The sequence below is a fragment of the Oncorhynchus tshawytscha genome, linkage group LG07, assembly GCF_018296145.1.
Source record: "Oncorhynchus tshawytscha isolate Ot180627B linkage group LG07, Otsh_v2.0, whole genome shotgun sequence".
NCBI lineage: Eukaryota > Metazoa > Chordata > Actinopteri > Salmoniformes > Salmonidae > Oncorhynchus > Oncorhynchus tshawytscha.
The window spans coordinates 24,862,112-24,889,401 of record NC_056435.1 but is presented as its reverse complement, the minus strand read 5'-3'; the positions used below and the strand labels follow the sequence as shown (position 1 = coordinate 24,889,401).

Genomic DNA, 27,290 nt, shown 5'->3' with positions numbered 1-27,290 from the left:
CAAGATACGTAATATCCTAATGCCACCATCGTTAAGATATGCCATGTTACGTTGTTTACGCAGTTATCTTCATAATGGCGACCGTGCTGGAGATGTGCTTATGCTTATGAAAATGAAGCGAAGAAGAAGTTATTTCTCATAAGAAAACGCCGGGGTTCCTCAAAGGAGGACTTTGCGTCGAAGACAGCGTCTTTCCCAGTGTTTGAATTACAGTTTTGGTCCATTGGTACCCGAAATGATGAAGCTCAAGTCAAACCAAACCCGGACATACGATGGGGATGGCTACAAGAAGCGGGCCGCCTGTCTATGCTTCAGGAGTGAAAGTGAAGAGGAGGTGAGGCCAAGGATGCTGGGGTGTAGGGTGGGCCGCAGTTCAGGAAAGCACAGATAACATGGTGGAAAGATGTTTGTCGCAGTACATTTTTATTACTTTGCTAATTACGAAGATGAATTAGATCGCTAGTTAACGTTAGCTAACTATCTAACTGGCTGGTTGTTACTGGTTTTGGTTTGCTTTGTTGAATCAGCGACCACCCAGGGATAATTAACGTTGAGTTAGCTAATGGTAGCTAGCTAACTGTTTAGCTAGCTGGCAGCTATACTGAGTATGCTATTTATTTTTGCAGCTAACCAAACATTGAAGTTAGAAAGATTATAGCTAACGTCATTCTCTTTTGTTAGATTGTTAGGTAATTGCTGGACACGGTCACCTAAGTTCGGTAGCAAGCTAGTGAACGCGTAGCCAGCAAACATTATTGCAACAACATATATTGGTAACCGGCTACTAGCTAGCTAACGCGCTAGCCAGCAGTGAGACGTTATCGTCTTGCTAGCTAGCTTGAGCGCTAACAAGCACTACATGACAAAAGTATGTGGACGTCTCACTACAAAATCATAGGCATTAATATGGATTTAGTTCTGGCTTTGCTACTAAAGCTTTTTGTTTACCTTTATTTAACTAGGCAAGTCAGTTAAGAACAAGTTCTTATTTTCAATGACGACTAGGAACAGTGGGTTAACTGGGGTGTTCAAGGGTAGAACGACAGATTTGTACCTTGTCAGCTCAGGGATTCGAACATGCAACCTCTTGGTTACTAGTCCAACGCTCTAACCACTAGGCTACCTGCCACCCCTCTTCTGGGAAGGCTTTCCACTAGAGCATTACTAAGGTCGGGCAATGATGTTGGGTGATAGGGCCTGGCTCGAAGTTTGTTTTCCAATTCCTCCCAAAGGTGTTCGATGCGGTTGAGGTTATGGCTCTGTGCAGGCCAGTTAAGTTCTTCCACATCTTGACAAACCATTTCTGTATGAACCTTGCTTTGTGCACGGGGGAATTGTCATGCTGAAACAGGAACCCCAAACTGTTGCCACAAAGTTGGAAGCACAGAATCGTCTAGAATATCATTGTATGCTGTAGCGTTAAGATTTGGAACTAAGGGGCCTAGCCCGAACCATGAAACAGCCCCAGACCATTTTTCCTCCTCCACAAAACCTTAGTTGGTACTATGCATTCAGGCAGGTAGCGTTATCCTGGCATCCGCCAAACCCAGATTCGTCCCTCGAACTGACATGGTGAAGCGTGATTCATTACTCCAGAGAATGCTTTTCCACTGCTCCAGAGTCCAATGGCGGTGAGCTTTGCGACACTCCAGCCAACTCTTGGCATTGCGCATGTTGATCTTAGGCTTGTGTGCGGCTGCTCGGCCATGGAAACTCATTTCATGAAGCTCCCGACAAACAGTTATTGTGCTTCCAGAGGCAGTTTGGAACTCTGTAGTGTGTGTTTTAACCGAGGACATACTATTTTTGTGCTTCATTACTCGGCGGTCCCGTCCTGTGCACTTGTGTAGCCTACCACTTCGCGGCTGAGCCATTGTTGCTCTTAGAAGTTTCCACTTCAAAATAACAACACTTACAGTTGACCGGGGCAGCTCTAAGCAAGGCAGAAATTTGATCAACTGACTTGTAAGAGAGGTGGTGTCCTATGATGATGCCACGTTGAGAGTCACTAAGCTCTTTAGTAAGGCCATCCTACTGCCAACATTTTTGATATGGAGATTGCATGGCTGTATGCTTGATTTTATACACCTGTCAGCAGTGGGTGTGGCTGAAATAGCCAAATCCACTAATTTGAAGAGTTGTCTACATACTTGTGTGTGTGTATTGCTACTGCTAGTTAGTATTGTTCTGGTGATAATGGTAACATAAAACACGGACAATCAATGTTTAGCAGCATTATCAATGGCTCAAAACTCATGTCAACTCATGACATTAGAGCTAGCGCTAGTTAGTTAGCCACATTTACTAGCTAGCTAGTTAGATACGAGTTATTTTACTCGACCGACCACTAGCTAACCGTGCTTGTGATCAAACTAGTTAGCTACTTACCCATTCAATATAACGTTAGCTAGAAAATAGTCTGATGTAGAGGTCGACCGATTAATCGGAATGGCCGATTTCAAGTTTTCATAATCTGTAATCGGCATTTTTGGATGTCGATTATATTGCAATCCACGAGGAGACCACCTGTTACGTGAGTGCAGGCAGCAAGGAGCCATGGTAAGTTGCTAGCTAGCATTAAACTTATCTTATAAACAGCAATCAATCTTAACATAATCACTAGTTAACTATATATGGTTGATGATATTAGTAGTTTAACTAGCTTGTCCTGCGTTGCATATAATCAATGTGGTGCCTGAAACTGTGTCACTTCTCTTGTGTTCAGTGTAAGCAGAGTCGGGGTATATGCAACAGTTTGGGGTCGCCTGGCTCATTGCGAACTGTGTGAAGACCGTTTCTTCCTAAAAAAAGACTAATATATTTGCCAGAATTTTACATAATTATGACATAACATTGAAGGTTGTGCAATGTAACAGCAATATTTAGACTTAGACTGCCCTCCTACGGCCTCCTCCACGTCTCCTGATGTACTGGCCTGTCTCCTGGTAGCGCCTCCATGCTCTGGACACTACGCTGACAGACACAGCAAACCTTCTTGCCACAGTGCGCATTGATGTGCCATCCTGGATGAGCTGCACTACCTGAGCCACTTGTGTGGGTTGTAGACTCCGTCTCATGTCATGCTACCACTAGAGTGAAAGCACTGCCAGCATTCAAAAGTGACCAAAACATCAGCCAGGAAGCATAGGAACTGAGAAGTGGTCTGTGGTCACCACCTGCAGAACCACTCCTTTATTGGGGGTGTCTTGCTAATTGCCTATAATTTCCACCTGTTGTCTATTCCATTTGCACAACAGCATGTGAAATGTATTGTCAATTAGTGTTGCTTCCTAAGTGGACAGTTTGATTTCACAGAAGTGTGATTGACTTGGAGTTACATTGTGTTGTTTAAGTGTTCCCTTTATTTTTTTGAGCAGTGTATAACATTTCATATGGAAAGAAGTATGTTCAATAGGAAAACGATATTAGCAGGTGCGTCTTGTCTTTATCGCACGCGCATACACAAATTTCCAAGTCTGTGTCCCTGTAGTGAAACTCATATTTCTTACCTGTTTTGGAAGAAACCAGCCTGAAACCTTGAAGAAAAACTGACACCCAGTGGAAGCCATAGGAATTGCATACTGGGAGCTAGTTTGAATTATTTCCCACAATGTTCCATTGGAAGTGCATGGGCTCTCAAAAGAAAAATAATTCTGGTTGTTTTTTCTTTGGATTTTTCTCCTACCATATCTATTGTGTTATAGTCTCCTACATTATTTTAACATTTCTACAAATTGCAAAGTGTCTTCTTTCCAATGGTACCTATTATATGCATATCCTGGCTTCAGTGCCTGAGCAACAGGCAGTTTACTTTGGGCATGTCAGTCAGGCGGAAATTGAGAAAAAAGGACCCTAGCTCTAACAAGTTTTAAAAGGAACCACCAGCTTTCATATGTTCTCATGTTCTGAGCAAGGAACTTAAACATTCGCTTTTTTACATGGCACATATTGCGCTTTTACTTACTTCTCCAACACTGTGTTTTTGCATTATTTAAACCAAATTGAACATGTTTCATCATTTACTTGAGGCTAAATTGATTTTATTGCTGTATTATATTAAGTTAAAATAAGTATTCTTTCAGTATTGTTGTAATTATCATTATTACAAATACTTTTTAAAAAATTAGCCGACTATTCGGTATCGGCTTTTTTGGTCCTCCAATAATCGGTATCGGCGTTGAAAAATCATAATCAGTCGACCTCTAGTCTCCAGCCACCCAAGTCATAGCCTGTTCTCTCTGCTACCGCACTATAAGCGATGCCAATGAACCAACAGGACCCCAAACAGCTACCCCCAAGTCATAAGACTGCTAAATAGTTAGTCCGGGAACTGATTAGGATAACTATTTAACTATCTGCATGACCCTTTTTTGCACTAACCTTTGACTCATCACATCCGCTGCTTCTACTGTTTATCTATCCTGTTGCCTAGTCAGTTTATTCCTCGTTACAGTGCCTTAAAGTATTCACACCCCTTGACTTTTCCACATTTTGTTGTAAGTCTGAATTTATAATGTATTATGTTTAGATTTTGTGTCCCTGATCTACACACAATACCCAATAATGTCAAAACCTCTCTCATCGTCACTCAATGCCCAGGTTTAACTCCACTGTATTCACATCCTACCATACCCTTGTCTGTACATTATGCCTTGAATCTATTCTTCTGCACCCAGAAACCTGCACCTTTTAATCTGTTCCAAACGCAGTAGATGACCAGTTCTTATAGCCTTTAGCCGTACCTTTATCCTACTCCTCCTCTGTTCCTCTGGTGTTGTATGGGGTTAATCCAGGCCCTGCAGCGCCTAGCTCCACTCCCATTCCCCAGGCGCTCTCATTTGTTGACTTCTGTAACCGTAAAAGCCTTAGTTTCATGCATGTTAACATTAGAAGCCTCCTCCCTTAGTTTGTTTTATTCACTGCTTTAGCACACTCTGCCAACCCAGATGTCCTAGCCGTGTCTGAATCCAGGTTTAGGAAGGCCACCAAAAATCCTGAAATTTCCATCCCTAACTAGAACATTTTCTGACAAGATAGAACTGTGAAAGGGGACAGAGTTGCAAAGTTCTGTCATACTATGCAGGTCTGTGCCCAAACAGTTCGAGCTTCTACTTCTAAAAATCCACCTTTCCAGAAACAAGTCTCTCACAGTTTCCGCTTGTTGTAGACCACCTTCAGCCCCCAGGCGTGCCCTGGACACCGTATGTGAATTGATTGCCCCCCATCTATCTTCAGAGCTCGTACTGTTAGGTGACCTAAACTGGGAAAGCTTAACACCCCGGCAGTCCTACAATCTAAGATGGATGCCCTCAATCTCACATAAATTATCAATGAACCTACCAGGTACAACCCCAAATACGTCAATATGGGCACCCTCATAGATATCATCCTGACTAACCTGCCCTCTAAATACACCTCTGCTGTCTTCAACCAGGATCTCATTTTATTTTACCTTTATTTAACTAGGCAGGTCAGTTAAAAACAAATTCTTATTTTCAATGACGGCCTTGAGTGCCTTGTTCAGAACGACAGATTTATACCTTGTCAGCTCAGGGATTCAAACTTGCAACCTTTCAATTACTAGTCCAACTCTCTAACCACTAGGCTTCCCTGCTGCCCCAGGATCTCATTGCCTGCATCCTTAATGGATCTGCAGTCAAGCGACTACCCCTTATCACTGTCAAACATTCCCTAAAACACTTCAGCGAGCAAGCCTTTTTAATCGACCAGGCCCGGGTTTCCTGAAAGGATATTGACCTCATTCCATCAGTAGAGGGTGCCTGGTTATTCTTTAAAAGTGCTTCCCTAACCATCTTAAATAAGCATGCCCCATTCAACAAATGTAGAACCAGGAACAGATCTAGCCCGGGTTTCCTGCACAAAAAAGGCATATTGATGCAACTTTTCAGGGAATTCCATCAGTTAGAAAGCAAAAGCTAGCATTTTCCAGCAGAAATTTGCATCCTGTAGCACAAACTCCAAAAACTTCTGGGACACTGTAAAGTCCATGGAGAATAAGAGCACCTCCTCCCAGCTGCCCATTGCACTGAGACTAGGAAACACTGTCACCACTGATAAATCCACGATAATTGAGAATTTCAAGAAGCATTTTTCTATGGCTGGCCATGCTTTTTCACCTGGCTACCCCTACCCCGGTCAACAGCCCTGCACCCCCCACAGCAACTTGCCCAAGCCTCCCCATTTCTCCTTCACCCAAATCCAGATAGCTGATGTTCTGAAAGAGTTGTAAAATCTGGACCCCTACAAATCAGCTGGGCTAGACAATCTGGACCCTCTCTTTCTAAAATTATCCGCCGTAATTGTTGCAACCCCTATTACTAGCCTTTTCAACCTCTCTTTCGTAACGTCTGAGATCCCCAAAGATTGGAAAGCTGCCTCGGTCATCCCCCTTTTCAAAGGGGGAGACACTCTAGACCCAAACTGTTTCAGACCTATATCTATCCTACCCTGCCTATCTAAGGTCAACGAAAGCCAAGTTAACAAACAGATCACCGACCATTTCGAATCCCACCGTACCTTCTCCGCTATGCAATCTGGTTTCCGAGCTAGTCATGGGTGCACCTCAGCCACACTCAAGGTCCTAAACGATATCATAACCGCCATCGATAAAAGACAATACTGTGCAGTCGTATTCATCAACTTGGCCAAGGCTTTCGACTCTGTCAATCACCACATTCTTATCGGCGGACTCAACAGCCTTGGGTTTCTCAAATGACTGCCTCGCCTGGTTCACCAACTACTTCTCAGACAGAGTTCAGTGTGTCAAATCGGAGGGCCTGTTGTCCGGACCTCTGGCAGTCTCTATGGGGATGCCACAGGGTTCAATTCTCAGGCCGACACTTTTCTCTGTTTACATCAATGATGTCGCTTATGCTGCTGGTGATTCTCTGATCCACCTCTATGCAGATGACACCATTTTGTATACTTTTGGCCCTTCTTTGGACACTGAACACAACTCTCCTTCCGTGGCCTCCAACTGCTCTTAAATGCAAGTAAAACTAAGTGCATGTTCTTCAACCGATCTCTGCCCGCACCTACCCGCCCGTCCAGCATCACTACTCTGGATGGTTCTGACTTAGAATATGTGGACAACTACAAACACCTAGGTGTCTGGTTGGACTGTAAACTCTCCTTCCAGACTTACATTAAGCATCTACAATCCAAAATTAAATCTAGAATCAGCTTCCTATTTCGCATCCTCCACTCATGCTGCCAAACATACACTCGTAAAATTGACTATCCTACCGATCCTTGACTTCGGCGATGTCATTTACAAAATAGCCTCTGACACTCTACTCAGCAAATTGGATGCAGTCCATCATAGTGCCATCCGTTTTGTCACCAAAGCCCCATATACTACCCACCACTGCGACCTGTATGCTCTCTTTGGCTAGCCCTCGCTTCATATTTCTCGCCAGACCCACTGGCTCCAGGTCATCTATAAGTCTTTGCTCGGTAAAGCTCTGCCTTATCTCAGCTCACTGGTCACCATAGCAACACCCGCCCATGGGCACGCGCTCCAGCAGGTGTATTTCACTGGTCACCCCCAAAGCCAATTCCTCATTTGGCCGCCTTTCCTTCCAGTTCTCTGTTGCCAATGACTGGAACGGATTGCAAAAATCAATAAAGCTGTAGACTTGTATCTCCCTCACTAACTTTAAGCATCAGCTGTCAGAGCAGCTCAAAGATCATTGCACCTGTAAATAGCCCACCTAACTACCTCATCCCCATATTCTTATTATTTGTTTTGCTTCTTTGCACCCCAGTATCTCTACTTGCACATTAATCTTCTGCACATCTATCACTATCACAGTGTTTATCACAGTGTTTATCTATCACAGTGTTTAATTGCTAAATTGTAATTACTTCATCACTACGGCCTATTTATTGCCTTACCTCCCTAATCTTACCTCATTTGCACACACTGTATATAGATTTTCTTTCTATTGTGTTATTGACTGTAAGTTTATTTACTTCAATGTGTAACTCTGTGTAGTGTTGCTTTGCTTTAATATGTCCAGGTCGCAGTTGTAAATGAGAACTTGTTCTCAACTGGCCTACCTGATTAAATAAAGGTCAAAATAAATCAAGTGGAATTATGTTTTTAGAATTTTAAATGTTAATTTATTAAAGTCTTGAGTAAATAAGTATTCTACACCTTGTTTATGGCAAGCCTAAATAACTTCAGGTGTGTAAATGTGTTAAAGTTGCATGGACTCTCTGTGTGCAATATGGTGTTTAACATGATTTTTACTACCCCATTTCTATTCTCTACATATAATTATATGGAAGGTCCCTCAGTCAGCAGTTAATTTCAAACACAGATTCAACGACAAAGACCAGGGATGTTTTCCAATGCCTCGCAAAGGAGGGCACCTATTGGTAGATGGGAGAAAATAATCTGACAATGAATATCCCTTTGACACTTTTTGATGGTGTCTCAGTATGCCCAGTCAATACAAAGATACAGACGTCCTTCCTAACACAGTTGACGGAGAGGAAGAAAAATGCTCAGGGATTTCACCATGAGGCCAATGGTGAATTTATAAGAGTTATAGGAGAAAACAACTGAGGATGGATCAACAACATTGTAGTTACTCCACAATTCTAACCTAAATGACAAGAGTGAAAAGAAGGAAGACTGTACAGAATAAAAAAATATTCCATAACATGCATCCTGTTTGGCACTAAATAATACTGCAAAAAATGTGGCGATGAAGTTACATTTTTGTCCTGAATTCAAAGCATTATTTTTGGGGCAAATCTAACACATCTAGTACCACGCTTCATATTTTCAAGCATGGTTGTGGCTGCATCATGTTATAGGTAGTATGCTTGTCGTTGGCAAGGACTAGCACGTTTTTTTAGGATAAAAAGGAATAGAGCTAAGCACAGGCAAAGTCCTAGAGGAAAACCTGGTTCAGTCTTTCCAAAACACTAGGAGACAACTTTCAGCAGGACAATGACCTAAAACGCAAATCAAAATATACACTGGAGTTACTTACCAAGACGACATTGAATATTCCTGTGGTATAGTTAGTTTTGACTTAAATTTGTTTGAAAATCTATGGGAGGATTTGAAAATGGCTTTCTAGCAATGATCAACAACCAACTTGACTGAGCTTGAAGACTTTTTGAAAGAATAATGGGCAAATATTGTACAATTCAGGTTTGCAAAGCTCTTTGAGACCCAGAAACACTCACAGCTGCCTAAAAGTGATAAAATGTTACTTATGGGGTTGAATACTTATCTAATCAAATATGTTTTTTTTTTTTCATTACATATATATATATATATATATATATATATATATATATATATATATATATATATATATATATATATAAATAAATAAAAACTTTGACATAGTATTTTGTGTAGATCGATGACAAAAAAAATAAAATCTATTTTAATCCCACTTTGAAACACAACAAAGTTGAAAAAGTCAAGGGGTGTGAATGCTTTGAAGGCACTGTATGTACATATCAAGCTCCATTACCTTGTACCCCGTGTATATACAGTTCCTTCAAAGTATTCGGACCCATTGACTTTTTCCACATTTTGTTACATTATAGCCTTATTCTAAAATGGATTAAGAAAAATCCTCAGCAATCTACACACCACCCTACAAAGCTAAATGTTTTTATACATTTTTGCAAATGTATAAACTTATTAAACAGAAGTACCTTATTTCCATACGTATTCAGACCCTTTGCTATGAGATTGAAATTGAGCTGAATTGCATCGTGTTTCCATGGATAATTATTGATGTTTCTACAACTTGATTGGGGTCCATCTGTGGTAAATTCAATTGATTGGGCATGATTTGTAAAGGCACACATCTGTTTATATAAGGTCTCACAGTTGACAGTGCATGTCAGAGCAAAAATCCAGCCATGAGGTTGAAGGAATTGTGCATAGAGCTCTGAGACAGGCTTGTGTCGAGGCACAGATCTGGGAAGTGTACCAAAACATTTCTGCAGCATTGAAGGTCCCCAAGAACACAGTGGCCTGCATCATTCTTAAATGGAAGAAGTTTGGAACCACCAAGACTCCTCTTAGAGCTGGCCGCCTTGCCAAACTGAGTAATCGGGAGAGAAGGGCATTGGTCAGGGAGGTGACCAAGAAACCGATGATCACTCTGACAGAGCTCCAGAGTTCCTCTGTGTTTGATGGGAGAACCTTCCAGAAGACAACCATCACTGCATCACTCCACCAATCAGGCCTTTATGGTAGAGTGGCCAGACAAGTCATTCCTCAGTAAAAGGCACATGACAGCCCGCTTGGAGTTTGCCAAAAGGCACCTAAAAACTCTCAGACCATGAGATGCAAGATTCTCTGGTCTGATGAAACCACGATTGAACTCTTTGGCCTAAAGGCCAAGCATCATATCTGGAGGAAACCTGGCCCCATCCCTATGGTGAAGCATGGTGGTAGCAGCATGCTGTGGGGATGTTTTTCATCGGCAGGGACGGGTAGACTAGGCAGGATCGAGGCAAAGTACAAAGAGATCCTTGATGAAAACCTGCTCCAGAGTGCTCAGGATCTCAGACTGGGGCGAAGGTTCACTTTCCAACAGGTCAAAGACCCTGAGCACACAGCCAAGACAATGGAGTGGCTTTGGGACAAGTCTCTGAATGTCCTTGAGTGGCTCAACCAGAGCCCGGACTTGAAACCGATCTAGCACCTCTGGAGAGACCTGAAAATAGCTGTTCAGCAATGCTTCCCATCCAACCTGACAGAGCTTGAGATGATCTGCAGAGAAGATTGGGAGAAACTCCCCAAATTCAAGCTCGTAGAGTCATCCAAGAAGACTCTGCTGTAATCGTTGCCAAAGGTGCTTCAACAAAGTACTGAATACTTATGTAAATGTGATTTGTTTTTTATTTGTAACAAACTTGCAAATATTTCTTAACCTCTTTTTGCTTTGTCATTATGTGGTGTTGTGTGTAGATTGTAACAAAATGTGGAAAAATCAAGGGGTCTAATTTAGTGATGCACCGATATGACATTTTTGGCTGATACCGATATCATATATTTTCCTTACCAAAAGAAATGATACCGATATTACATTTTGTTCGGCCTTTTAAACATTCTAGTACAGTTAAATAGTTAACACACACACACACACATGGACACAGCGGTCTAAGGCACTGCATCTCAGTGCAAGAGGCGTCACTACAGTCAATGGTTCAAATCCAGGCAGTATCACATCCAGCCGTGATTGAGAGTCCCATAGGGTGGCTCACAATTGGCCCAGTGTCGTCCGGGTTTGGCCGCCATTGTAATTAAGAATTTGTTCTTAACTGACTTGCCTAGATAAATAAAGGTTACACACACACACACACACACTGACCAAAAAGCCATTTTGCTGGCTTTTACTTATGTCCCCATCACCAGTAAAACATAATCAAAACCTATTTCTTTCACTTACTTGCTGTGCTGTTTTGTTGTTCAGTCGTTTCATTCTCAATCAGGATTTCTATGAAACGCCGTTTGGGTCTTTGTGTGTCACATATACTATTTAACACGACGTGTCAAATAACATTTTTTGATGTGTCAAATAAGCTTGTTGATCAATCAGGACCTGAATATGATTGCACGTCACATAATAATTTAACGCGTTCATTCATTTTTTAGGTAGTTATTACAAATTGATTACACTGACTCGTATTTCATTTGTCAAAAAAACGATTCATCGATACGTATGCAATGATGCTGGTAAAGTTGTCTCGCGCACCTACAGTGGTGGTCATTTAACAAAACAAAAAAAAGCTAGCTCATGGATGCAAACAATGTTCTTCCCCAAAAACATAGCAAAACGACACCTGTTTCAGTAGCTATATAGTTAACACCTAGCTATATAGTTAGCCAGCTATCTAAAATAACACTAATTTATTAGACAGTTCTTATTTGACTAATGGTGATCGGACCCATCTATGTGAAGCTAGCCACAATTAGGATTAGCCACAACAGTGGACTTTGCGGTTAGCCTTCAAAATAAAAGTACGGCATAATTATATTTATATTCATTTGCGTCACTGTCAATGACACTTTTATTTCGAAGGCAAACTGCAAATTCCACTATTGAGCCTAATCCTTATTGTGGCTAGCTTCACAACACACCGCGGTTCGGTCGAGCCTCACTAGCCAGATCAAGATAGCTGGCTGCTTATAATGTTTGCTTTTGGCAACAGGGTTAAGTAGCTGGCTAGCTAAGTTAAATTTCAATAGGCGAACAACAAGTGGCAACCTAGCTAATACTTACTCACAAGGGTTCCTAAATCATTGCTAAGAATAATAAAAATGAGTGCAGTTTCTACTGGTCATTGTTTTCAGGCTGGTTGTATTTGTGCTAGCTAGGTACCCCAGAAGTTGAGATCGAACAAATTACGCTTTATTACCAACGCGATATTGAAAACACATCGTTCGCGGCTGGTGTTTGCTTGTTTGCAGACTTTTTTGCTTTGACAGTTGCTACTGTATCTTTTTTGACATGCAAAGATCCAAATGGCATTCCATAGTATGTATGTGTGGATGTATGTATGTTGTGAAGCTAATAGCAGTGACGCTATTACCGTGTAACTGCGGTAGGGCAACACCTAAAAAATAGCGCACTTGGTGTGTGTACTGGTGCTCGACCAGTCGCAAAAGCCAACATCACTCACGACAGAGAACGGTTGATTGTCAAGGGCAATGAAATCCATTATCTTGGCTTTAATGGATTTCGCCTTTGAGTTGTCTCACTGAAATGTTCTTACTCTTTCAAATGACTGCTCGACTTGACTGCTCAATCCACACAGCAGTCATTGTAGGCTAAGTTAGGAACGCTGTGTTGCGCTTTTATTTTTGATTTTTGATTAATTTCAAATCAATACATAAAGCACATGAGGGAACACAAGCATACATAGATTACAAACAATAGACAATCGAGCTAGGGGGTACAATATCACATTACAATTACACAAGGACCTTAAGGGACGTGAGTTGATGTTTTCCTTAAACTTCTTCATATAGTGGTTGGCAGGATAATATTTATGAATAATTTTAAAGGAAACCTCCTTTTTCCTTTTTTGTTAACAAGTAGGTATGTGTGTGGCAACATCCAAACTTTTTTCCCAACAGATATTATCAATAAATCCATTCCAATAAGGCATGACATAAGGTATAGATACAACAACCTGCTGAAACAAGGATCGTATTGCTCTGTTGTTGAAAGGACCAAAAGAGAAACAAATCTTTCCTACTGATGAGTCAACAGGGTCAACAGAAGGTAGGCTCTGAGGGTCAGCTCTTGACATGTTCCTGAATAACATAGCAACACCTGAGGGAATGGCATCTAAAACAATTGCAAAATCTTTAGGTGTTACAGGGACTTTGTAAAGTGATAAGAATTCTTTATAACTGAGTAAAAGACCCTCTGCATTTACCAGTTGGCTCACCAATAGGATATTATTTCGGAACCAATATTCTAAAAACAGAGAGGTATTTTTATACAATATATCCCGATTATTCCATATATAATATCTGTGTGGAGAAAATTGTGTTTTATAAATTAAGGACCATGACAAGAACCTGCCGATGAAAAGCAGAAAGTTTCACTGGAACTTTGTCAATATTATAATTGCAAAACAACATGAAGTTAAGGCCACCAAAAGTAGAGAAGACATGATGAGGAATAAAATTCCAGATAGAAGTGGGTCTTCTTAGGAATTGTTTTATCCAATTGATCTTAAAAGTATTATTTAAAGTAGTAAAATCCAGAAAATTCAGTCCTCCATTCTCATAAGTGTTCATTACAACAGTTTTCCTAATGTAATGGGTACGGTTTCTCCAAAGAAAGTTGAAGAGCATCTGGTCTATCTCCTTGCTTATTTTACGGTCAAGATATAAAGATAGCGCACCATATGTTAGTCTAGAGATACCTTCAGCCTTGGTTATTAGGACTCTACCTTTTAAAGATAGGTCCCTCTGTAGCCATTGATTTAGTTTCTTCTGGGTTTTTTTAATAAGAGGGTTAAAATTTAGTAAGCCTCTAGACTTCTGATCCTTTGTAATGGTTATGCCTAAATATGTAAGTTCTTCTTTTACTGGAATACCATAATATGAAGGTGTCACACAATCTTTGACAGCCATGAGTTCACATTTCTTAATGTTAAGATATAGACCAGACGCTTTGCTGTGTTGCGCTTCTAGTGCAACATTTTACATGGCGTCATTACGTCATGTGCATACCTATATAACGTAGGTACGTCAGCTTTGACATCGGTTTTGCACATCGGCGTTAAACTAGACATCGGCTGATAACGATGTTGGCATTTTTAGCTAATATCGGCCGATTCTGTGATGTTCACCGATATATCATGCATCCCTAGTCTAAATACTTTCCGAAGGCACTGTAGCCAAGTTATCGTTACTCATTGTGTATTTATTTTAGACTTTTATGTGTTATTACTTTTCTATTACTCTCTGCATTGTTGGGACGGGCCCGTAAGTAAGCATTTCACTGTTACTCTACACCTATTGTTTATGAAGCATGTGAAGAGAATACAATTTTATTTGATGTGTTATTGAGGATATGTCACCTGTAATTTGAATAGGATTGAGGTGTTGTCTTTCAACTGAGTAGAGAAGTTGTCTCAAGCAACCTGAAACACTGGATTTGATTGATGGTGCTCAATGCTGTATCGTCTTTTTCTGCAGGTGCTGTTGGTGAGTAGTAGTCGTCATCCAGACAAGTGGATTGTCCCTGGTGGGGGGATGGAGCCAGAAGAGGAGCCCAATGTAGCAGCAGCACGAGAAGTCTGTGAAGAGGTTTGTTTTTTTCCCTCTCATTTCATTGACCTTAGCTTATTATTCAAACTACATTCTCACACTGTTCAGGGAACTTGTGGTGTTTTCATAGGTGGTTATGGATATTAGAAATGGTCTCTTTGTTTTAAGTGTGGCTTTTTGGGTAGACAACCTAAAATGTTTTTCTTGCAAATCACACCACTCAATTACAGTATGGTATTTGCTGGAATGGCAACCAGATATTAAACTGAGATTTGCCATTGTGACTACTGTCATTGTCATACTTTGAAAAAGAACACATTTGGCCTGCCATTATTGATCCCATGCTGTTTACCTTGATAAAGCTTGTGGAAACATGGCTATTGAGCTCAACAAAGGGATGGATGATATGGCCAAAGAATCGCTAAATAACCTTTGTTGTACAGTTAACGGTCAAATATACTGCATTTCAAACAGTCAGCGATAATGTAGCGATTTCAGGGCTTTACGTTGTACGCCAATGCCGCGCGTGACAAACTGAGCAATCATTTTCGAGACTCAATGTTCATTGATAACACTAAAACGGGAGTATCTGCGCGATTTGACCAGTTGAGACGTACTGTAAAAAGGGTATCGTTAGGAAGGTTAACTTCTCTATTACAGGTTCTAAATAACAGAACCTGTAATAGGTTCTAAATGTTACGTTTTTACCCTGTTATTTAGAACCTGACGGACAATTATAAAAGCTCAAACCAAGTTTATTCAGACAAAGACATGTTTCCACCAGTGGTAGTATATATACCCCAATTTGGGTGGAGCATCCTCCTTCCCTCTAAACATTACATCTTTATTGTTAGGCAGGAAATTAAGTGATGCGGGCAATGACCCCTTTCCTTCTCCCTTACTGTGACCTGACCTCGGCCCCCATTCCTCACTAAACCACATTTCTCCACCCTTATCAGTGACTGCAACCATGTGATTGCCTTTCCTTCACTCATTACATTCCACGCTTAATTGACTCTACCATATACATTCCTCCTACAGATAACCATTCACTTCTCGTGTAGAAACCAGAGTCTGGCACTCCTCATTGCCTTAGAATACTTGATAATTAACAATATTTCAAGTTAATGAGTCAGAACCCATCACAGTAAAAATGTCTCAATGTGTTTCAGTGTCCATATGACCAACTATGTTGGACCAAACCTCAAATGCAAATAGCGAATTGAAACTGCTTGTCAGAAAGGAAGAAGTGATTGCTCATCTTTGTAGTGAGTGGCAGGGGGAGGGGCGTGTGTGTGAGTGTGTAAACAGAGGAAGAGGTGACATGAGAGGTTTCACTCTCGCTAAAATCATTACGTTTTCTATAGGTTTATTTTGGACCTAAGCTTAAGCTTTTGGACCTAAGCACCTCGTCACTATATACACATCTCTGGTGTAAATGGGAAGGTGCACACAGCACAGAAGGAGTGAAGGAGACAAGCCCAAAAACCTGAGAACAAGCGGACATATACCATCATAAAAACGGAAAATAGCAAAACCCTGATTCTTGCGATACAGGCGTTTGAAATATCACACAAAACATACATTTGAAAAACATACATTTGAATTAAAGTGATATATTGCACAGAATTAGCTCAACACATTGTTATTTTGATGTTGGTCAAAGCACATTCACTGTTAGCACTTATCCCGAGCCCTGCTGGGCAGAGCAGTTGGTCTTGATCATACTCTGTTTATGTGTACTGAGAAAGCACATCCAGAGTAAGCACGCAGCCAAGACTCGTCTCCCAGAGTCATGTTACACAGGAGTGTTAAAAGTGCCAAAGGGTGCATACTGAAATTAAACACTGCCCTTTACACAATGCTGTGGCTGCAGGCCAGACAACCAAGCCACAGGCCCAACTCATGCTCGGAAGGAAGGAACATGTTTCCTCTTTCTATGGAGATCATTTTTGTTTGTTTACATAATGAAGCCTATTCTGTACTAATCACTATTTTAACCATGATGATTGAATATGTTCATTTAAGATTATTATTTTTTGCCCACTAGGAGGTAAAGAGGGTTTCTCTGTTGCCAAGTAGTGTCTCTTCAACTAAGGCTTAGGTTCCAGAAAATAATATGATAACTTAGCTTTCTGAGATAAGCGTTCCAGCAATCATAGCCTACTTACAAGATTGCATGGACACTTTGAAAGCCTGTAGAGTATATGCAGGGCTCTAGACTAATATTTTCCCCTGGTGACCAACTTTTTCAGTTGGTGGCACCAGCCTAGGATTTGGTCGCACCCCCCAAAAAATTGCAGCTTCACGCAATAGAAAAAATAAGTAATCATGTTCTAAAGTAATTCACAGTGCTTTGTTAAAGCTAGAATCTTTCTTTGAAATGATGTCACCCCACCACATCAATTAGATTTGCTCACCACCTGCGTCCTCTCTCGCCTCCTTTTGAAAAAGGTCAAAGTTAATCAATGAGAGTTGGCGAGGAGAGTGGAAATGCTCTTGCTTGAAATGAGACTGTCCTTCTCCACTCGGGTGTCATTTGGCAAATTACGTTACAGGGATGGATCCCAAAATAAATGTGTAAAGTGCTCAAAACAAATTAAGCTAGTTGTGCAAGACATTTTATAGATAAAACAATAAGTAGCATATTGATTTTAAATGTGTGCATGTTTTTCTCTGAGAAAACAAAAGCTGATTCGAAGGGGGTGTGGCAGATTTCAAAACTCTTCTGCGGTAAGATAAACATGAGTATCCTCAATGCAAGGTGGCTATTAAGGTGGGCAGGACAGTCATCCATTTGCCTACTAACGATTTGACACACTCCTCGACCACTTATATTTTACTGTTAACATAGGGCTCCAGAATTTTATTTTAGTCAATAGAGATGGATTTGCCTACATCTTTATGTGCACTAACAGGTATCCTAGGCTAATTTTGTTGGGGCTAATTCACCACGGAGTAAGTGGAAACTCAAAACACATTGGCTAGATCGCTAACCTTAACCTCTATGGGATCGGTGTGTGTGTCTGTCCCCCCACGGGAAGCTCTATCTCGCCATCCATTTGGCAAATCTGACCATAATTTTATCCTCCTGATTCCTGCTTACATGCAAAAATTAGAGCAGGAAGCACCAGTGACTAGATCAATAAATAAGTGGTCAGAGGAAGCAGATGCTAAGCTACACGACTGTTTTGCTAGCACAGACTGGAATATGTTCTGGGATTCCTCCGATGGCATTGAGGAGTACACCACATCAGTCATTGGCTTCATCAATAAGTGCATCGATTATGTTGTCCCCACAGTGACTGTACGTACATACCCTGACCAGAAGCCATGGATTACAGGCAGCATCCGCATTGAGCTAAAGGCTAGAGTTGACTCTTTCAAGGAGTGGGTCTCTAACCCGGAAGCTTATAGGAAATCCCGCTATGTCTTCCGACGAACCATCAAACAGGCAAAGCAGAGATAACGGTCTATGACTTCAAGTTTCTTGGTGTCCACATCACCAACAAACTTTCATGGTCCAAACACACCAAGACAGTCATGAAGAGGGCACACCTTTTCCCCCTCAGGAGACTGAACAGATTTGGCATGGGTCCTCATATCCTCAAAGTTCTACAGCTGCACCATCGAGAGCATCCTGATTGGTTGAATCACCGCCTGGTATGGCAACTGCTCGGCCTCCGACCGCAAGGCACTACAGAGTATAGTGCGTACGGCCCAGTACTTCACTGGAGCCAAGCTTTCTGCCATCCAGGACCTCTCTTCCAGGCTGTGTCAGAGGAAGGCCCAAAAAATTGCCAAAGACTCCAGCCACCCTAGTCATAGACTGTTCTCTCCACTACCGCACGGCAAACGATACTGGAGTGCCAAGTCTAGCTTATTGATGAGCTTTGAGGACACTATGGTGTTGAACGCTGAGATGTAGTCAATGAATAGCATTCTCACATAGGTGTTCCTTTTGTCCAGATGGGAATGGGCAGTGTGGAGTGCAATAGAGATTGCATCATCTGTGGATCTGTTAGGGCGGTATGTAAATTGGAGTGGGTCTAGGTTTTATGGGATGATGGTGTTGATGTGAGCCATGACCAGCCTTTCAAAGCACTTCATGGCTACAGATGTGAGTGCTAGGGGTCGGTAGTCTTTTAGGCAGGTTACGTTAGTGTTCTTGGGGACAGGGCCTATGCTGGTCTGCTTAAACCATGTTGGTATTTCAGACTCAGACAGGGTTAGTACGTATCCTGGTAATCTGTCTGGCCCTGTGGCCTTGTGAATGTTGACCTTTTTAAAGGTCTTACTTCGGCTATGGAGAGAGTGATCACACAGTTGTCCAGAACAGCTGATGCTATCATGCATGTTTCAGTGTTGCTTGCCTCGATGCGAGCATAGACATATTTTAGCTCGTCAGGTCGGCTCGTGTCACTGGGCAGATTGTGGCTGTGCTTCCCTTTGTAGTCCGTAATAGTTTGCAAGCCCTGCCACATCCGACGAGTGTCTGAATCATACTACACCGGCTCCATCTTAGTCCTGTATTGATGCTTTGCCTGTTTGATGGTTCTTCGGCGGGCATAGTGGGATTTCTTATAAGCGTCCGGGTTAGAGTCCTGCTACTTGAAAGAGACAGCTCTACCCATTAGCTCAGTGTGGATGTTGCCTGTAATACATGGCTTCTGGTTGGGATGTGTACGTATGGTCACTGTGGGGACGACGTCATCAATGCACTTATTGATGAAGCCAGTGGCTGATGTGGTATACTCCTGAATGCCATCGGAAGAATCCCAGAACATATTCCAGTCTGTGCTAGCAAAACAATCCTGTAGCTTAGCATCTGCGTCATCTGACCACTTCCATATTGAGCAAGTCACTGGTGCTTCCTGCTTTAGTTTTTGCTTGTAAGCAAGAATCAGAAGGATAGAATTATGGTCAGATTTGCCAAATGGAGGGCGAGGGAGAGCTTTGTATGCATCTCTGTGTGTGGAGTAAAGGTAGCCTAGAGGTTGTTGTTTTTTACATTTAAAATACTGGTCGTTAGCGAGTTGGGTACTAGCAACACATCAGCCCCATTCATGTACAGAGCGCATAGGAGGAGATTACTGTGACTCAACGGTCACATGGAATTTGACTGTGGTCATAACTGCCGGTCACCACAACAGCCTGACAGGATGCTCTCTGGTGCATCTGTAGAAGTTTGTGAGGTCTGAACTGAAAGACATAGGAGCAGGTTAAGGGTTATGCATAGTACCTTGTATTAGTGTCCACAGCCAGTCATCCAGTTAAACGACCTGACACGATGGAGGCAGCTCTACGGCTCATGGAATGCAGCTCTACGGCTCATGTTCTTCATTCATGTTCTCATTATGATATGGACAGGGTGGCCATTTTGAGTAGAGGTGGTTGAGGTTTGCCAACGCTATCCAAACCCTGCCTATTCTCCAGTCACCCCAGTGCTGGTCTTCCCCATATGATCTGGTTGAAGGCATGAAGGGTGTGGGATTGATACTGGGGTACATACTGGTATATATTCACTATGGAGTCCAAGTTTATTAATAGGCTGAAACTGAAACTAGAGGATGCCAGCAGTACCCACCAGCAGCCAAAGCCTATTACCAATGGACCTGAACCTGCTGGCACAACCATCAGGGAAAAACATGGCCTTCCAAGGCAGTCTGCAGTTCTTTGGACCACTGCTCTGGAATATACTGGACTTATCCACACGGCAGCTAGCTAGCTCAGTAAAAATGCAGCTAGCTAGCACAAAAGAGCTGTACACAAATCTAGTAGGATATGTGAGTGTCATTTTGTATTTATGCTACTGCGTATGATGTGTGTGCTTCTGTGTATGCTGTTTTTATCTAGTCAACTTTTATGTGATGTGTATGTTTTTATTAATTAAATGGAACCCAGGACTCCCTAGAAAACAGTGGCAGTTGTTAGTGGACTATCCTGGCTAAATAAAATGAAAATGTATTGAAAACTGGGGGACACAAACAAGATATGCCATTTTCACACTTTGAGTTCTACAGTACCAGTCAAAAGTTTGCACACACTTACTCATTTAAAGGTTTTTCTTTATTTTTACTATTTTTCTACATGGTTGAATATTAGTGAAGACATCAACACTATGAAATAACACATTGAATCATGAGGTAACCAAAAAAGTGTTAATCAAATCAAAATATATTTTAGATTCTTCAAAGTAGCCACCCTTTGCCTTGATGACAGCTTTGCACAATCTTGGCATTCTCTCAACCAGCTTCACCTGGAATGCTTTTTCAACTATCTTGAAGGAGTTCCCACATATGCTAAGCACTTGTTGGCTGCTTTTTCTTCACTCTGCAGTCCATCTCATCCCAAACCATCTCAATTGGGTTGAGGTCGGGTGATTGTGGAGGCCAGGTCATCTGATGCAGCACTCCATCACTCTCTTCCTTGGTCAAATAGCCATTAAACAGCCTGGAGGTGTGTTGGGTCATTGTCCTGTTGAAAAACAAATAATCCCACTAAGCGCAAACCAGATGGGATGGCGTATCGCTGCATAATGCAGTGGTAGCCATGCTGGTTAAGTGTGCCTTGAATTCTAAATAAATCACAGACAATGTCACCAGCAAAGCACCATCACACTTCCTCCTCCATGCTTCACAGTGGGAACCACACATGCGAAATTAATCTGTTAATGTACTACTCTGCGTCTCACAAAGATACGGCAGTTGGAATCAAAAATCTCAAATTTGTATTCATCAGACCAAAGGACAGATTTCCACCGGTCTAATGTCCATTTCTCGTGTTTCTTGGCCCAAGCAAGTCTCTTCTTATTATTGGTGTCCTTTTAGTAGGGATTTCTTTGCCGCAATTCAACCATGAAGGCCTGATTCATGCATTCTCTTCTGAACAGTTGTTGAGATGTGTCAGTTACTTGAACCCTGAAGCATTTATTTTGGCTGCAATTTCTGCTGCTGGTAACTCTAATGAACTTATCCTCTGCAGCAGAGGTAACTCTGGGTCTTCCTTTCCTGTGGTGGTTATCATGAGAGCCAGTTTCATAACGCTTGATGGTTATTGCGACTTCACTTGAATAACTTTTAAAGTTCTTGAAATTTTCTGGATTGACTGACCATGTGTTAATGGCTTTAACCAAATAGGGCTGTCTTCTGTATACCACCCCTACCTTGTCACAACACAATTGATTGGCCCCAACTCATTAAGAAAGAATGTCCAGAAATGAACTTATTTGTCACAGCTGTTAATTGAAATGTATTCCAGGTGACTACCTCATGAAGCTGGTTGAGAGAATGCCAAGAGTGTGCAAAACTGTCAAGGCAAAGGGTGGCTACTTTGAAGAATCTCAAATATAAGATATTTGTTTAACACTTTTGTTCACTACATGTGTAATTTCATAGTTTTGATGTCTTCACTATTATTCTACAATGTAGAACATAGTACAAATAAATAAAAAACCCTGGAATTGAGGTGTTAACTTTTGACCGGTACTGTATATAAAACACCATTTGCTGTGAACCATGACGGGTAGAGGTACTGGTGTGTACACTTTATTACATTTTATAGCAGGACAGTTGTGTGAAGGATGTTTTATCTAATGGCATCTTCAGGACATATTGTAACACACAAGCTACACACACCTAATGAATCGATTGCCACAGTGACACAGACTCTTAAGATTGAAAGAGTTATGTTTTTAATCCTTAGATAGGATTTTGTTTTGATTCGCTTCTTTGTTTTTTGTTGTTCCACAGGCAGGTGTGAAGGGGACTTTAGGTCGCCTAGTTGGAATATTTGAGGTGAGTTTATGTTATGACATGCTTAGGCATGCTAAAGATTGTTTGGGAGTGGAGAGAAAATATGGACTTTGTTCTGAAGATATAAATAAAGGTCAAAACTGTCTATCTTACAGAACCGAGAGAGGAAACACAGAACCTACGTCTACATTCTTATCGTAACTGAGGTCCTGGAGGATTGGGAGGACTCAGTGAACATTGGTGAGTGGCTTTCATTTCAATCTGATTATACTACATTGTTTGAATTCTGGTTATAGATGTCTGTCTTTCTAAACGTGTGCCACAATGGTGTCTGTTCTTGTCACCTTTAACAGGGAGAAAAAGGGATTGGTTTAAAATAGACGATGCAATACAAGTGTTGCAGTGTCACAAGCCTGTGCAGGCCACATACTTCGAGCCTCTCAAGGATGGTTGCCTGACCAGCAACGGGACGCCCCTGGTGGCCACGATAGGCGGAGACCTCTCCCCCACCTACAACATCAGCCAGAGCTCCGTGTCGGGTATCAGATAACTAAAACACAACCCCAGGAGCTCTTGCCACCACTCTCCCTCTTACTTTTTTTTTTTTTTGTCTCAACATAACATGGTTTGCCTTGCCAACTCATTTGTGCCAGAATTGTGGTGCAGACTTGACAAGGGTTGAGTGAAGATTCTGAAACAATTTGGAAATGTAATTTTTGACCCCTTGTTCGTTTCGCTTTAATGAAAATTTCATGAAGCATCCCTCACTCCCTCATTCTCCTACCTTGACCACACCCTTAGTGTGGTGTTTATTGAATGCAGGAACTACTTTTTACTGTTGTGATGTAAAAGTGTATACTTAGTGCTTAAGCACAATGCTTTCAGTGGTCTTTTTAATGTCTCCTCTTTTGGTTATTGTCTGTGTATGATTGTGCCCAAGAGCGTGTTTTCCCTCTGTTAAGGATAGGAAATGTTCTGTGCATCTGAATAGACAGTTGTAGGAAGTGACTTGTTTTACATGAGCGCTGGCTATGTTTTGCACATTGGGGTCACCTGATACAGATTGTGCAGCAGGTAGTCTTTGGTGGTAACTAAGTTCTTTTGAATTCTCATTTAGCTCCGCATTGTGGTTCTTGGTATTAATATCTTGCAGGTTTCATCAGAAAGACGAGGCCCTTTTCCCCATTTGACCCGATTCGTCAAGTAGCCTATACATTTTCCCTTAGTCTGGAAGCTAGCTAGCCATTTCAATATTCACTTTTAGGCAGAAAAAAATATATAGAAAGAATGTCTACTCAACTAAATATGTAGCACAGTCCCCATTTTGGTGAGTTAGCATTGAGAGTTTACCCTGGTGTTTTACCCAATAGACAGAGACCCTTTCTTTCTCCACGGTGTCTTTACCTACTTAACGGTCTACTAGTCTGTTAGTAGTGGTTCACTACAGACACCGAAACAGTAAGCAGACCCCCCCACCGACCAAAATGTAATAGTTTATCATTTATAATGGCATGGTGTGAACAACTGCAGTCTTCCTCCATTTATTTTGTGCCATCCATGGACTGACAATTGCCTTCACCCAACACACACCACCTTTTTATCCAATTTTCAGATTCTCACCCCTTACTTTAACCTCTGTTTTATATCAGATGTTTACATTGCATTCATAACATTTTATTTTTCACTTAAACAAGCACTAGAAGCCATATATTTGAATAACGTAGATTTTCTTTGGGGGGGGGGGGTCAGTAAAAAATGTTTTACCCTTTTTAGTATTGAATCTGCATCCCCAAAACAAACACCTGCTTGATATTGAAAGTAATTGAATCTAAAATGCTGTCTTTGGCTAGATGCAGAACAAACAAACAAGCCTTGTACAGTTTGAGACCTTGTTTTTAACATGTAAAAATGCTTTGAATTACTATTATTTTTTTCTGAAACGTCTAGCAAATCTCTAGCCAACCTGCTATACTTGCCTTAGATGTGGCATGGAGCAGCTGGCTCAATACTGTGAAACTGGAGGCCCTGTAGATAGCATGTAAGACGTTTTTATTGTAAATTGTTTATTTCTGTATAGATCAAAGGTGAGTACAAATGACAAAACAGTTCCTGTGATGCATTTGTGAGGGCTATATTTTGCTCAGCCATGGCTGTAGTTGACTCGATCCCTAAACAAAGGGTGGCGTTGGCTTTGTAAGGTTTGTTGACGAGTTGCTTTGATACACAGTACATGTTAAGGCTGAAGAACAAGTAAATGTTGCTAGCTTTGTCTTGGGAGAGTGAAGACCCCATTTATCATGAATGATATAAGCAGCAGAGATGCCTCAGATGTTCTACAAAGACCAGAGGCTGAGGTGTAGTAATAAAGTGAAGTCCATCATAGTTGAATTGTTAACATACAAAATTGAGGGTTTCCACTGGGCTGAATGCTGTTTCCAGACCACTACCATAGAGCTTTTGTCATTATCCTAGTCTTCTGACAGAACCAACTCTTATATGTTTTATCTCTTCTGCCCTGTCATTGTTGCAGTAGCTCATCATTCGCCCTCCAAAATGAACATTATATACACTCAGTGGTCAGTTTATTAGGTACACCACTCCATTCCCGAAAATAGTTTGCTCCTCCAGTGTCACGTGGCTTGCTATTGTTATAAAAAAGGAGGCATCCAGTTACCGGATGGGCACAGATGGGCTAATGCGGCAGACGACCACACCGGGTTCCACTCCTATCAGCTAAAAACAAGCATCTCCAGTGTGCACGCAATCACCAACATCACCTGGTCAAATGAATCCCGGTTCCTGTTGAGTCATGCTAATGGCAGTCAGGATTTTACATAAGCAGCATGGGGCAATGGTGTAGGGGATGTTTTCCTGGCACACGTGAGGTCCCTTGGTACCAATTGAGCAATGTTTCCATGCACTGAAGAATTCAGGTTCTGGAGGCAATGGGGGTCCGACCCGGTACTAGATGGGTGCACCTAATATCTGGATAACTGGTATTTGTTATCCCCAATCCCAGACTCTAGGTCTATTCTATAATGTAAGGGTTGAACTAAATTGGTGAGTGGATTACTGATATCAATAGAAATTTTACTTTGAACCATTTATTGCTTTTTTATAAACTAGGTGGTTCAAGCCCTGAATGCCGATTAGCTGACAGCTGTGTTATACCAGATTTTATTCCACAGGTACAACAAAACATTTTTAACTGCTCTAATTACATTGGTGACCAGTTTATAATTGCAATAAGGTAACTCGCGGTTTGTGATATATGGCCAATATACTATGGCTAAGGGCTGTGTCCAGTCACTCCGCGTTGCATCGTGCGTTTAAGAACAGCCCTTAGCCGTGGTATATTGGCCATATACCACACCCCTCTGGCCTTATTGCTTCATTAAATGAGCTACATCGAAAGGTGTGGGGGGCTAAGTCTTGGAACTGTCTAGTGGAAACCAATTTTTCCAATACCACCTTAGCCCCACAGAGCAGAATAGATTCAGGCCTTTTATTGAATTTTCTGGTCAGCCTCCCTTAAAGTCAATTTTCTTTATATGATAACGAGCTATCAATCAAATTAGAGATGGAATTGGAAAATCTCTGATAAAGTGAAGGGGTTCTATTCAAAATGGGCACAAGCGAGGGCAATGAATGTGGATATCCATATGTAACAGCCGATGAATGACCACTTGTTCTTTAACCTGTTTGTACTTTCGTCAATTTTCTTGTGTTCCTGACAAGATATCTTGTACATACTAGCTAAAGCAGCACTTATAGCTAGATACACTTACTGACTAAAGCATAAGGTTTATTTTTCCCCTTTCCTTCCATCTCATACATAGTTCTGTTAATATGAAAGTTGGGTTTAATATTTCTCATTAGGAAAGGGGTAAGTACTGTATAAATATACCCTGCTTGAGTCCTTTAAGAAATGCATTTCTCTCTTCCTTAGGATGATTTCACACAGCACGCAGTGAAAGCCGGAAGGAGTGGATGTAGGAATTTTAAAAGGCTCAAATGCAGCCTCTGCTCAGATAGGCCTCCTTGGTCCTTCACCGGAGTGATGTAAAAACCTGCCTATATCACACCACCTAGTGGTCAGGCAGTATTCTGCAACGCATGTGAAACAGTTTTGCCTCAGTCAGGGAATGTCCACTTGAGGATTCTTGCATTCTCGGCAGTATTTGGATAGTGACTACTCTTAACAGCTTGATTATTTTTCTATTGGACCATCCTGTAGGAGGGGTAATACGCCCTTGCTATATACAAATTGATAAAGCAAAATCACAATCAGATGGGATTCAGTGAAGAAAGCTATTTGGGCTACCTAAAATGTAAGAGTGCATTTCCCTAATTGAAAGCCCTTGACCTTCCCTACATATTTGTAGTAATTGTTTTCTCCAAAGTGTACGTCACTGGAATATTTACTATTGTCATTTGGGACTGTGAAAAACCAGTGAGAAGACTGAAGATTGTAATATAAATGTGCCAACAAATAAACACCAGTATTTCAGATCTGGATTCCATTTGCCTTTTTTTGATCATTGTAAAAGTGTCTAGCTACTTGGTATTCCACTTTTAATACTTGTATTTACTATAGGTTGTTGATAAACCCCTGACTAAAGGACTGTACTTTGAATAACCTCTGCCACGCTTTAGCTAGTATAATTACTGTAGTGTGCAAAATAATAAATCTCCAGTCCACACAAACAATGCTACATTAATCCAGAATGGTCCATATT

The 27,290-nt window shown here is 41.3% G+C and overlaps 1 protein-coding gene across 2 annotated transcripts; it reads left to right on the top strand.

Annotated features, from left to right (window-relative positions):
• Positions 1 to 27,063, top strand: LOC112254183 (diphosphoinositol polyphosphate phosphohydrolase 1). Of its 2 annotated transcripts, XM_024426486.2 has the most exons (6): positions 1 to 334; positions 14,726 to 14,836; positions 22,549 to 22,593; positions 22,707 to 22,791; positions 22,905 to 23,090; positions 26,501 to 27,063. In XM_024426486.2, exons 1-6 carry the CDS (start codon positions 236 to 238, stop codon positions 26,503 to 26,505), a joined length of 531 nt encoding a protein of 176 aa, XP_024282254.1. In that variant the 5' UTR covers positions 1 to 235; the 3' UTR covers positions 26,506 to 27,063. The 2 variants fall into 2 exon arrangements, with proteins under 2 accessions (XP_024282254.1, XP_024282252.1); XM_024426484.2 differs by having other exon boundaries at positions 5 to 334; positions 22,905 to 27,063.
• The last annotated feature ends 227 nt before the right edge of the window (positions 27,064 to 27,290 follow it).

Bases quoted from the DNA above. Each gene is read 5' to 3' on its own strand.
- LOC112254183 (XM_024426484.2), top strand. From the start codon at position 236: ATGATGAAGCTCAAGTCAAACCAAACCCGGACATACGATGGGGATGGC. The intron at 14,837-22,548 runs GTTTGTTTTTTT...GTTGTTCCACAG, and splicing joins CACGAGAAGTCTGTGAAGAG to GCAGGTGTGAAGGGGACTTT. The intron at 22,792-22,904 runs GTGAGTGGCTTT...CACCTTTAACAG, and splicing joins GGAGGACTCAGTGAACATTG to GGAGAAAAAGGGATTGGTTT.